We start from the raw sequence: 12,962 nt of genomic DNA, 5'->3' as shown, positions 1-12,962 counted from the left end.
GAGAAATGAAAATCAAAATCACAGAGACATCACCTCATACCTTTTCAGATGGCTGTTATGAAAAAGATAAAAACAAGTGTTGGCAAAGATGTAGAAAAAAGGGACTCTTGTGCTCTGTTGGTGGCAATGTAAATTGGTAGAACCACAATGGAAAACAATATGGAGGTTCCTCAAGAAACTAAAAATAAAACTATCATATGATCCAGAAATCCCTCCTCCAGATCCTTCTTCCAAAGAAAATGAGAGATATGTGCTCTTTCAAATTGATTCCAGCATTACTCACAATAGCCAAAATATGGAAACAACTTAAATGTCCATCAGTGGATGAGTGAATAAAAAAAAGTACATATATACAATGGAATATTACTGAGCCTTAAAAAAGAAGGAGATCCTGCCATTTGCGACAATATAAATGAACCCAGAGGGTATTATGCTAAGTAAAATAAGCCAGACACAGAAAAATAAAACTACATGACCTCACTTATATATGGAATCTAACAAAGTCTAATACATAAAAGTAGAGAGTAGAATGGTAGTTGCCAGGGGTGGGTAGTAGGAGTGAAGAGATGTTAGGTAGAATGAATAATCTAGAGATCTAATATTTCATAACATGGCTATAGTTAATAACACTGTATTGGATACTGGAAATTTGCTTAGAGTAGATTTCAAGGGCTCTCACCACATAGACAAAGAAGATAACTGTAAGGAGATATGTTAATTATCTTGACTATAGCGATCATTTCACTATGTATATGCATATCAAATCAAGTATGTAGTACACCTTAAATATGTACAATTTTTATTAAAACTATTTTTTTTTACTTTGTAATATCTGGCAATTTTTCTATCTTCTGTTTTTGAATCCTAGCTTAATTCTATTATAGTCAGAGAACATAGTTTCTGTGAACTCAAGTTCTTCCAGTTTATTTGTTTTATGGCTTAGAATGTGGTGTATTTTAGTGAAAATTCCATATGCATTTAAAAAGGTTCTAGGGGCGCCTGGGTGGCGCAGTCGGTTAAGCGTCCGACTTCAGCCAGGTCACGATCTCGCGGTCCGTGAGTTCGAGCTCCGCGTCAGGCTCTGGGCTGATGGCTCGGAGCCTGGAGCCTGTTTCTGATTCTGTGTCTCCCTCTCTCTCTGCCCCTCCCCCGTTCATGCTCTGTCTCTCTCTGTCCCAAAAATAAATAAAAACGTTGAAAAAAAAATTTAAAATAAAAAGGTTCTATATTCTGCCATTTTTGTTCATTCTATAAATGACAAAGTTATTCAGGCATTTTATATCTTTAATGATTTTCTGTCTATTTTTTTCCCTCAATTACCAAGTGAGAAGTGTTGACATTTATAATTACGTGGATTATCTATTTCTCTTCACAATTCATTCAGTTTTGTTTCATGTATTTTTGAGTTCTGTTTATAAATGTTTATTCATTTTGCACTATTGCCTTGGTAAATTGATTTTTATAATGATGGAATGCATCTCTTTAACCCTAGTAACTTTTCATAGCTTACATAGATTTAATAGTTTACCACTTTTCATAGCGCATAAAATTTCAATCACATAGGTCTCTTTACCCTGACACTTGTATATATAGGTGTCATGTGTATTGTATTTATATGCATTAACCCCCATATATGTTAACACATTTTGTTTTCAACAGTAATAAATATTTTAAATAATTTCAGAAGGAATATTAATTTGTTAATTTCATTCACCCTTTCTTCCTTGATTTCTGAATTCTGATATTCCCTCTCGCCAGTGTTTCTGGCCAGAAAGACAATTTTTAGTTAGGGTTTTTGTCATCCATTATATTTTACAGTTCTACATAACTGGGTCCACCTTCAGGGTGAAGCTTTGAGAGAAAAAATAAGGAAAAATAATGTATTATTCCTTAATACTCTTTGGATAACAGAAGACCCTTTTCACAATTTCTCTGGGCAGAGAATCTTTGCTCAGTGTTTTACATGCCTGCCTTCACCACGGTGGAAAAGCTGCTGTCTGCAGATGGAACTGGCCTTGGAGCCTGACAAGAGAGAAAAAGGGAGAAAAAGAAAGGAAAAGAAAATGAGACCCGCCTCCCTCCCCCCATTCATACTCTGCTGTATAAGATATGTATTTCCCAGTCCAATACCTGGAAATCAAGGATTTCTCTGGGGATATTTGTTTTCATCTCCTGGGTTGTTAAAGGGCTTAGTGTGACTTCAGGTCAAAGCCAGAGGGCAAGAGAGAAAAAAAAAGGTGAAACTCTCTTATGAATATTTCTTCCAGTTTTGACTTCCTCAAATTCTTTTTTTTTTTTTTTTTGTTTACCTTTCAGCATGCTCAGGTAGATTCTTTTCTGTCTAGAGTTTTTAGTTGTAATAAGTAGGAGAGATAGGCTTTAGTGAGCTTTATCTTGGCCAAAGAAAGCCATCAAAACCTTTCATTTTAACTACTTCATTACAAATAAAACTCAATAACTCATAAATGTATTCACCATGAATATATTCTTTAAGATTCCAAGAAAAATAAGTTGAGAAGAAAATATTGAAATTCATAAATACATGTTTTGAAACAAATATATTTGTTAAATATATTCAGGAAGAATATAGTATAAAACTACTTTGTGGTAAATTTGGAAAATATTTCCATCCCCTGAATATATTCTTTGACAAACAATCTTTAAGAGTTGATCATTCAATGGTTTGACTTGGGACAAATTGATCCAGAGCTTATGGATATTGGAAAAACAAATAATTTATGGTACTTAAGTCCATGGTTTCCTTGCAAAAAAATAGATAAGTAATGTAAGGAGGAAGAGAAGAAAATTAACATCTCTTTTCATTTCTTGCCATAACTTGAGCCTCATCACTCATTTTATCCCTGAATGATCTGGCTTTTATCAGATGATAACTAACTGTAATTGAAGGAAATGACAAATGGAGGTAAAGTAAGTAACAGGTTTGGAGCGACTATTGAGAGCAGGATGAAAATAAACAGATGGGTTATTAAAAAGTCAAATGACTCACTCGTCTCCTTAATTCCCCAAACATAGCAAATAAGATAAATTTTTCCTAAAAAATGTGTCTTCTCATTGCACCTCCATTTCCTCTGTTGCTTTCCTAGACTAGTGTCTCCTTTTCGTCAGGATCATCTGAAAAAACTTTCTAGAGAAGGGATATGTAATGTTTATTTGCAGGCATTCTAAGGACTATTTTGGCAAAGCATTGACTTTTTCCCTTTCAATGCTTCAACCTCCAAGCATTTGTTCAAATTCATCTCCTTATACAATGAAACAATTTTACCTCTTATGACTGCCTTATGATGAGATTGGGGTCAAGAGGTGATAAGAGATGGGGATGTCTGCTGTGGATGTTACTTAGCTAAAAAAAAAATAGTTATTTTCTATTTTGACATCAAAGTTTGAATGTGTCTTCTTCAAAATGTCTGCCTCAAAGAGATACGTAAAATGTTCTGTTTCTAGAAAAAGGCATCCAAGCAAGGAAAATAATATTTATGAAGAAAAATAGGTAAATACAAGCATCACATAACAAAAAAATAAATAATTCCAGATAGAAGAAAATATGCATTAGAAAGCAATAACATTATGTCTAAGAAAATTGCAAATGCCACTTTAAGGAGATCCCTGAAAATGTGGAGAAGATTTTAAATTTGAAAGCCCAGCAGAATTGGAGAAATCTCTTAAAGATTTGGGAATAAATGAGTGACAAGAGAGTTGGGTCTCAGTGAAAGTGCGATGAGCCTAGTATGAAGATCCCAAGGTCTTGCTGAGGTGTTGCCTGAAGTTATTTTCTGACTTTGGCATATCATTTCACCAGTTAGGTCTTGGTGTATTTTCAACTAAGATTAAGAAATTGTTGAAAATGAGGGCGCCTGGGTGGCTCAGTTTGTTAAGCATCTGACTTAGGTTCAGGTCATGATCTTGTGGTTGGTGAATTCGAGCCCTGATTGGGCTCTGTGCTGACAGCTCAGAGTCTGGAGCCTGCTTTGGATTCTGTGTCTGCCTCTCTCTCATCTCTCATTGTTCTCATTCTTTTTGTCTCTCTGCTTAAGATCCAGTTTTCAAGGATAGTGCACTAAATCTACCTTAAGTTTACTTTCTCACCTCTTAACTAGTGAGTGGTTATCCTTGATCAACTGGCTCATCAAAGGTTTCAAATAATGGGAGTTGGTAGCTCCCTAAAGTGACTAGAACACTGTTACCAAAATAAGGGATGTTTATGTCTACTCAGATTCTAAAGGCAAAAGATGTCTATAACATGGAATTTGAAATTTGGTATTATCTCTCTGACCTAGCCTATTTCCAATCCCTAAAGATAAGTATATATTATGGATTAGATATGGCTGTCTACTTGACAAATGTTTGACATATAAATATTATAAATAATGTTATACAAATATATAAGTACTATATAGAGACATATACTATATATTATATAAATATATGTTTCTAATATGTAATAAGATACATACTTCTATTATATAATGTATATGTATTCTAATATATAAGATATAACATATATTTCTAATATATAATAAGATATAAATATATATATGGGTATCTATATATGTTTTAATTGAGAGCTTAATGGTATTTTAAAGCTACTTAAAGTGTCAATGTCAAAATGGCGGCTTTAAGGCCATATCGTGTCAACAACTTATTATTCCTCATACAACTGTCATTTTTAAAATTCAAATTCTTCCTATTATACAATCTTTTCCTATTGTTCTAGTACTTAATAACTTCTTTCCTTCCATTTTTATGGGTTATTATAAAAAAACATAATTTAGTACTTTTATGTAGAGGAATACCTGCCTTGTGTAACAGTGGCCTAGAAAAATAGATTTACATTTTGCTTTGCTAATTACTGGTTATCTTATTTTGGTCAGTAAATTGGACTTACCAGGTGTCAGTATTCCCAATGTTAAAGCAGATGAGTTAGATGATCTTTAACACCTAGTAAAATTATAACCACCTCATATAGGTATTGTAAATGCTCTGTAATATTCTTTTGTCCCCACAGTATTTCAGGATTCTTTATATGTGAACTATTCTTTGAAATGTTACAAAGATGTTATAAAACTTACCAAAAATACTAAAGATAGTTTTATTTAAAGTAGCGTTTTTTCTTCAAGCATTTTTTAAATAAAAAAAATAACCTATTTGTAGTTGAAATAACTAAAATAGCTTTATTAGTAATGTGATAACCAGATGCTTCTAAAATTTTAAATAAAATTGACTGACCAATGAAATAACATGAAAATATTGAGATTATATACATAAAGAAGTATAAAATCTGGAGTACCTGATGGCTCAGTCAGTTAAGTGTCTGACTTCAGCTCAGGTCATGATCTCACGGTTCATGCGTTTGAGCTCCACACTGATAGTGTGGAGCCTGCTTCGGATTCTCTCTCTTTCTGCCCCTTCCCTACTTACGCTTTCTTTCTCTCAAAATAAACTTTTAAAAAAGAAATAGTTTTTTTAAGAAGTATAAACTCTATTATTTCTCAGATAATTTTTCAGATAAAAGTTTAGAATTAAAAAATAAGTAGCCACAGTACAATGATGACATTTAATGAGATTACTCTTATTCCAAAATACAACATACTTAAGATTTATCTAGAAGCAACAATAGTATATGTGTCAGGATGTGCAATAAGAACTCTAGGGTGTTATATTATTCCTTCTTCCATTTTGGTTGCATCTTTCTATGCATTTGGTATTACTTAAAATTGAAATATTCAATGTTTGAAATTTTTTTAACAGGCTACGTTATTGGAAAATATGGGTCTTATTAGTTATGCTGAATTATTTACCATGTTACTGAAATTGGACCATACAGTACTAATTTCAGATGAAAACATTACAGTGATGGATACAAAGTTTACTGACATTCCAGTGTGTTTGTACTTGCCAAAGAAGAAGTCAGAAAGCCAGAGACGGGCTGTAATTTTTATTCATGGTGGTGCCTTTGTTATGGGAAGTTGCAGTAAGTGTATCTTATATAAGCAAACGTGTGTGTGTGTGTGTGTGTGTGTGTGTGTGTGTGTTGCATATTATGTAGATATATATTCAAATATATTTGTATATATAACTGACAGAACTTTATTTCTATGTTATTTGTGTTTGTGACTATGTGTATGTATCTTAGAGACTTTACCAATCATAGTTTAGACATATTTTTCACAAACTTCTTAGAAAATAAGTATATTAGATTTTATTTTTTTGAAAAACTTTATCAAATAAAGTTACATTGACATTGTAAAATTGGAAATTCAATTATTAACCTTAAAACCTAACTTTGAAATTACCAAATGACCTGACTTCAGGTTCAGAAAGATAGAAGTGAACAAGATATTGTAAATGGTGAGTCAGAACTGATATTATTTACAACTTCCAAGTAGCAAATACATGTTCATATTGTAGACTGTGATACAACAATACTTGTTTTGGGACTTAGAATCCAATGCATAATTCTGAACTTAAAATAAAACATAAAATAGAACTGTGTAATCAGCTCTTCCCATAAATGCTATCCCCGTCTAGTGTTGGAGATGATTTTAAGAAATGCTAGTGGAGTAGCTAAAATGCTTATACATTCCACAAACATTCACACAGACACAAACTCAAACATGCTCTAACATACACACACTGAGTTATACATATTAACATATATACAGAGTTGCTTGTAGAATGTCAGTATTATGGAGTCACCACACAGCATAAAACACAAAGAATGTTTTACAAGACCCTCAGAAGATAGAAGAAGCTAATGGTAAGGCTCCTTTCCTTGAAGAACCCACAGCCTGGGTCATTAAACCCAGATTGACTCCATGATCTGTTAATGTTTCAAGACTACTACATATGCAACTGTAATCAGGTGGATGGTCAACTTTTATTTTGTTAGGTAAGCACATTCTTAGGTACTATTGTCACAATCTTAGAAATAAAGGAATAGAGAATGATAAAGTAACTTGTTCAAAGTCCTACTGTTAGTAAGTGGTAGAACCAGTAGTCAAAACTAAGCTTGTCAGCAGGACCCACAGCATTCACCCTCACACTACTAGTGAGCAGCCTCATCATGTGGCTTTAAGATGCTGTGTCCTATATGTCCTTACTTCCTCTCCTTCATGCCGATGACTATTGTAAACCTTCAGCACTCTTTCCAGCCCTCAGCTGATCCCTCCTGAGCTATCAGGGATGTATGTCCATAATCCACCACTGCTCCCCTCCTCCCACATAAGGACTTTCAAATGTCCTGAAAAATTATTAGCACCTTATTAATCCTCAGCTTCACTTCTTTCTAACTGTGTCCTAGGAAAAGGCATTTTTATCTTCGGGCACAGTTGAATCTCTCTACTTTGCTCTCTACTTTCCTCCTATTATTTGGTTTATCAGTACTTCTATTTCATTTTTCTACCTACAAGCATGTCATCCCAGTTGACTCCTAAGTGTTACTACCTCTTCTCCTTTGTTCCCAAATCCTTCTCTGTACGTAGTCCTCTTTTATTTCTCAGACTCATTTCTATACACTGTGGAGTTTGTTTTCCCCTTTTGAATACTTCTTTAAGCTGTGTAATTTGAGAATGGCCATTCCCTTCTGTTTCACTGAAATGGACATTTCACCCTCTACTCCTTTGGTTGTGTGAAACAAATTTCTTTGAACTTCCTTTTGCCTCTCGCCTTTCCCTTCATCTGTATCTCCCTCTCCAAAACAATACAAATAGAAACAAACACAAAAACAGGTTCTCCATTTTTATACTTTATAAGTGTTCATGTTTCCCAGTATTCCTTTCTGTAGCTTTTGAATCTGCAATGCTCTTTTATTTAGTTCTTTAAACTTTTCAAACTTACCCACTCCCACCCACTGGCTGATTTCCCAAGGAATTTTATCACCAGTTATTTTCCTTCGTGGTTTTAGTTTATGCCGCCACTTTTCTCCAAATTCTTACATCACTTGTACTTAACATTTATTTCTCTGAGGTCTTTATGCATTCTCATGACTCTGTCTTTAAGTATATTTTCTTCTGCAATGACATTCTCCATTTGGTGGTAGTCATCAAATCTTATATCTTTGAATCCTTCTACATCGCAACAGAAAAAGTGAAAATAGAGGGATTCCGCCAGTTAATCATATTTCAGTCACTATCCACAAATATAGATGGTTTTCTATTGTTCTTTATTGACAGGGTACACTTTTATATTCTTCTTTTTTTTTCTTTCATTTCAGGGCAGACGGCTTATGACTTCCTGAATAGATGGACAGCAAATAAACTTGGTGCTGTTGTTGTGGGAATAGAGTAAGGCAATCATTTTTTTTTTTTTAATTTGGGACTATCTCAGAATTTTAAGGCATTGTCAGAGTGAGAGATCTTAGTTGCTCATGATTTTTTCCTGAATTTCCAAAAATATACTGGAAAGACTAGCAAATGTCAAGTACTTTCTAGCTTCTCACTTACCAAGAAACTCTAACATGTTTTGGGCTTGAAGTCTCTAGGTGTATATCTGCACTATGTAATTTATAGGAGAGATGGGAAAAGAAAATTCTTCATACTGAGGGTGAAGTAGAGTATGCCTGAATTTACAAATGACTTTCCAACCATTGAGCCAAATAACTTACTATACTTAAATACTTATATTTCAAAGCTTTTAATTTTTTGCATTTAAAATTAAAGTTTATTTTTTCTCAAATATTATAAGGATTTTATTTTGAATCAAGTTTCTAAGTAGTGCTCATGATCTAAAACATGGAATGTCATCTTGAAGAATTTTAACCTTAATAAATTTCTTATATTAGACACTTTCAAATCATTTACTCTCTGATTTGATGCTTTTAAAATCTCTTGTGTCCTCCCAGCAGTGGTTCTGAAAAAATTTGAATTACCAATTACATTGAGAATCTGATGAACACTACAGAGCATCTCCCCTACTAATTGTTGTTTTGCTGAAAAGTGTACATGCAATTTTACGAGGATAAAGACACAATCCTTGTCTCTCTCATCTTCCCATAGAGCCAACATTTTAAAACCTTTATACCAGAATTTACTTTTTATTTTAAAAATAGAAGTTGGTAGTAAATCTGGGTTCAATTGGTGAGATTAAAATTTCAGAGTGGGGCCAATTTGGTTTATTGGACCTGTTGGTTAAACTGAGTTGCTTAGATACATGCAACTGAAGTTTAATTATATATGCTTTGTTACTTTCTCTTTTTTTTCTTAAGCTATAGGCTAGCTCCTCAATATCAATTTCCTGTTGCCCTTGAAGATGTCCTTTCTGTGGTCAGATTCTTTCTACAGGATAACATTCTTGCAAAATATGGAGTGGATCCTTCCCGAATCTGTATTTCAGGTGATAGTTCTGGGGGCACATTGGCAGCAGAAGTTACTCAACTGGTATGTTTTATGTGTTATATATGTTGATAGTACACATACGTTATAATTCTAACACAAAAGAATCATTTTATTTGTTAGGATATTTTTATTGGCCTTGTGTGTGTTTTTTAAAATTTAAATCCAAGTTATTTAACATATAGCATAATAATGATTTCAGGAATAGAATTTAGTGATTCAACACTTACAGATAACACCCAATGCTCATCCCAACAAGTTCCCCCCTTAATTCCCATCACTTCTTTAGCCCATCCCCCCCACCCAACACCCCACCAGCAACCCTCAGTTTGTTCTCTGGATTTAAGAGTCTCTTATGTTTGCCTCCCTCTCTGTTTTTATATTAATTTGCTTCCCTTCCCCTATGTTCATCTGTTTTATTTCTTAAATTCCATGTATGAGTGAAATCGTATGGAATTTGTCTTTCTCTGACTAACTTATTTCACTTAGCATAACATACTCTAATTCCATCCACGTTATTGCAAATGGTAAGATTTCATTCTTTTTGATTGCTGAGAAATATTTCATTGTATGTATATACCCATCTGCTTTTTCCATTCATTAGTTGGTGGATGTTGGGCTTTTTCCATAATTTGGCTGTTTATAAAGCGTTGCTATAAACATTGGGGTACTTGTGCCCCTTCAAATCAGCATTCTGGTATCTTTTGGAAAAATACCTAGTAGTACAATTGCTGGGTCCTAGTGTAGTTCTATTTTTAATTTTTTGAGGAACCTCCATGCCGTTTTCCAAAGTTGGTTTGTGTTTTACACTGTGAAATGGCAAATATATAAAACCAACCTAATGTCCTTTTGCATAATTTTTTCTGTAGACAGATGTGGCTTTAGAGGCATTAAGGGGAAACTACATATATTGCTAAATAAGGATTTGATTCAGCCATCAAGTTTCAGAAAAATAGGACAATGTCTAGGAACTACTATTGAATATCACAAGGGATTTTTTGTTCTACTTAGCTAAATTGTAAAATCTTCCAAGCATTTGGCATTATTGTAATCCATGTTTTAAATCCAGTAGAATGTCATCAGATAGCATTTGGGGCATGTGCCATGCTTGTGTGGAAGAATCACTACTGTGATGAAGAAGAACAATGGCCTAGGCTAAACTCTTGCTTTGTATAGTTCAGTAATAACCATCCAAACAATTGATATATTTGAAAATTGAATTCAGCCCCACACATAGTTCCTACTCCCAAAACCACTTATGGAACAAAATTAGCATAAGAGGAGGGACATATACATTTACAATCAGCAGAATCTATTTACTTATTTTGTGGGATCACTTTTACTAGCTTGAGAACGTATCTGTTGAATCTCTCTGCTTCATTTTTGTTTATATGGTCACCGTTTCTTCCACTCAGTTTATGAGATGATCCATTTTTTTTTTCTAGAAAATTATCTGTCTGAGGATGCTAGGGAGGGATCAAGGGCATAGGAGAGATTCTGTTAGGGAAATTGGTCTTAGCTTCTTTATGAACTTGTGGCACTGACTATACAATGAGTATACATTTTAGAGTTGGCTGGATATCATTTCCTCTTGTGAGGTACTACTGAGATTACAGTTAATTGCCTCATTTGGTATGTCACCTACTTTGGTGAGGGGATTGGCTTTCAAAATCACTCTCCAGATACCTAGACTTACATGTGCTATGGCAGCAGGAATAGCCATTTGCCCAGATGTCATAGTTGTAGAAGCTGGTCTGTGGCTCAGGTAATTTTTCTTGAGAGATTAACTCTCCTGTAGTGTTTAGGACTAAGAGAGAAGAAACGGGGAATATATGGTAGCTTTTCTCACCCCATCACTGAGAGCTTAGGATATCTCGTACCTCTGGTAAGAAAGAGAAACTCCAGATACAATGCTCCATGTCTTTGCCTGCCCTTCAAATTTTCATAAATTCCTCTGCTTATTTACCATCACAATACATTATGTTCTCCAGAAGGCAACTTGTATATTAGGAATATTTCCTTTAACTTGGTCCAACTCCTTCTAAATTTAGTTAGTATGTGTGTTTGAGCATTCATATTTTATTGTTATAGTCTATCTTCTCAGGTTACTTTAGATCAAAAAGTGATTTTTAAACATAGCTCGTAATCTTCTCTAAGAATCTCATTATTATAATTTTATTTCATGGTCATATATGAATAAACATGTGTAAGTGTTTGATGTATATGTTTATCATAACTGCTGAAAGCGGGCTGATACATGCATTTTAATGCCCTTAAAATAAAGTCTAAATATTATAAAAAGAAATAACCATTAGGTCCTGTATTGGTTTTGTAACTATTTACATCATAACTGCTCATATTATTGGAGTAAAACCTCCCAATCGTATAGTTTGGAGTCTTTTCACGTTTTATCATCAATTTTTTTCAGGTACAAAATGATCCAGAATTCAAAAATAAAATTAAGGCACAAGTTTTAATTTACCCTGGCTTGCAGGCGGTGGATGTTTTAATGCCCTCTCACCGACAAAATGAGCATGGTCCGATTCTGTCAAGGGATATGGCAATTAAAATGGGATGCCTGTACTTGACCAAGGATAAAGCACTGGCCCAAGCAGTGAGAGAAAATCAACATATGCCCCATGGATCAAGACATCTGTTCAAGTTGGTTAACTGGAGTACTCTTCTTCCTGAAAAATATAGAAGGAATCACATATATACTGAACCAATTATTGGGAAGCTTAATTCTTCATATCCAGTACTTTTGGATAGCAGGTTATCACCCTTGTTAGTCACTGATTCCCAATTAGAAAAATTGCCACTAACTTATATCATCACCTGTGAACATGATATCCTAAGAGATGATGGACTTATATATGTTTCACGACTTCGAAATGCTGCAGTTAACGTTTCTCATGACCACATAGAGGATGGGATCCATGGAGCACTTTTTTTCATGACATCACCATTTTACTTAAATGTAGGCATTAGAATAAGTGATAAATATATTAATTGGCTTGAAGAAAATCTATAAATAGTACATGTAGCTAGCTAATTATTTAGTAATATAATCCAAAGGTTATATTTGAAAGTTTGTGACTTTAAGGAACAGAACAATGATATTCTTTTTGAATAAATGTAAGTTTAAAAACAAAGATTACTGTGTACCTTTGAACAAGTTACTTAATTTCCCTAAATTTGGATCTTAATAAATGTAGAGATTCACTGTATTAATCCCATTAAATACAATTTATTTTGCTTGATAAGTTTTAAATATGCACCAATAATAGTAAATTTTTTTTAAAAAAAAGTGTGATTATAAACAAAACAAGCAGGAGAGTATCCAGGTAGTGATAGGAATGGTAGTGGTAAGTGGGAGAAATTTTAAAGAAGAAAAATCACGATAGCATTTGTGTGTAGGAGGAAAACTACATTATATTGAAAACCTGCTTTTTCAATTAATGGTCCATACGTTAATTGTATTCACCAAATGTAAATTCCATTAGGTTTTTTATTTTTTTTCAATTCACCTAATACAAACAAAATCTGCTTTCAAATATATTGCTCAGTTTCTTATAGAAGGAAAGGATTAACATGTAGACTATAAATTCTTTCAAA

At 33.6% G+C, this 12,962-nt stretch overlaps 1 protein-coding gene across 2 annotated transcripts in view; it reads left to right on the top strand.

Annotated features, from left to right (window-relative positions):
* LOC101092136 (arylacetamide deacetylase-like 2) overlaps positions 1–12,499 on the top strand; it is a 182,475-nt gene extending 169,976 nt beyond the window's left edge. For both annotated transcript variants that reach the window (XM_045037425.1, XM_003991994.4), the window contains 4 exons: positions 5,767–5,989; positions 8,231–8,300; positions 9,221–9,392; positions 11,776–12,499. In XM_045037425.1, the coding sequence (XP_044893360.1) occupies positions 5,767–5,989; positions 8,231–8,300; positions 9,221–9,392; positions 11,776–12,378 (1,068 nt within the window). In that variant the 3' untranslated portion in view covers positions 12,379–12,499. The remainder of the gene's footprint in view (positions 1–5,766; positions 5,990–8,230; positions 8,301–9,220; positions 9,393–11,775) is intronic.
* Positions 12,500–12,962: the final 463 nt, after the last annotated feature.

Source organism: Felis catus, chromosome C2 (genome assembly GCF_018350175.1).
Source record: "Felis catus isolate Fca126 chromosome C2, F.catus_Fca126_mat1.0, whole genome shotgun sequence".
Taxonomy (NCBI): domain Eukaryota; kingdom Metazoa; phylum Chordata; class Mammalia; order Carnivora; family Felidae; genus Felis; species Felis catus.
The sequence above is the reverse complement of the archived record's forward strand: the minus strand, read 5'-3'. Positions and strand labels throughout refer to the sequence as shown.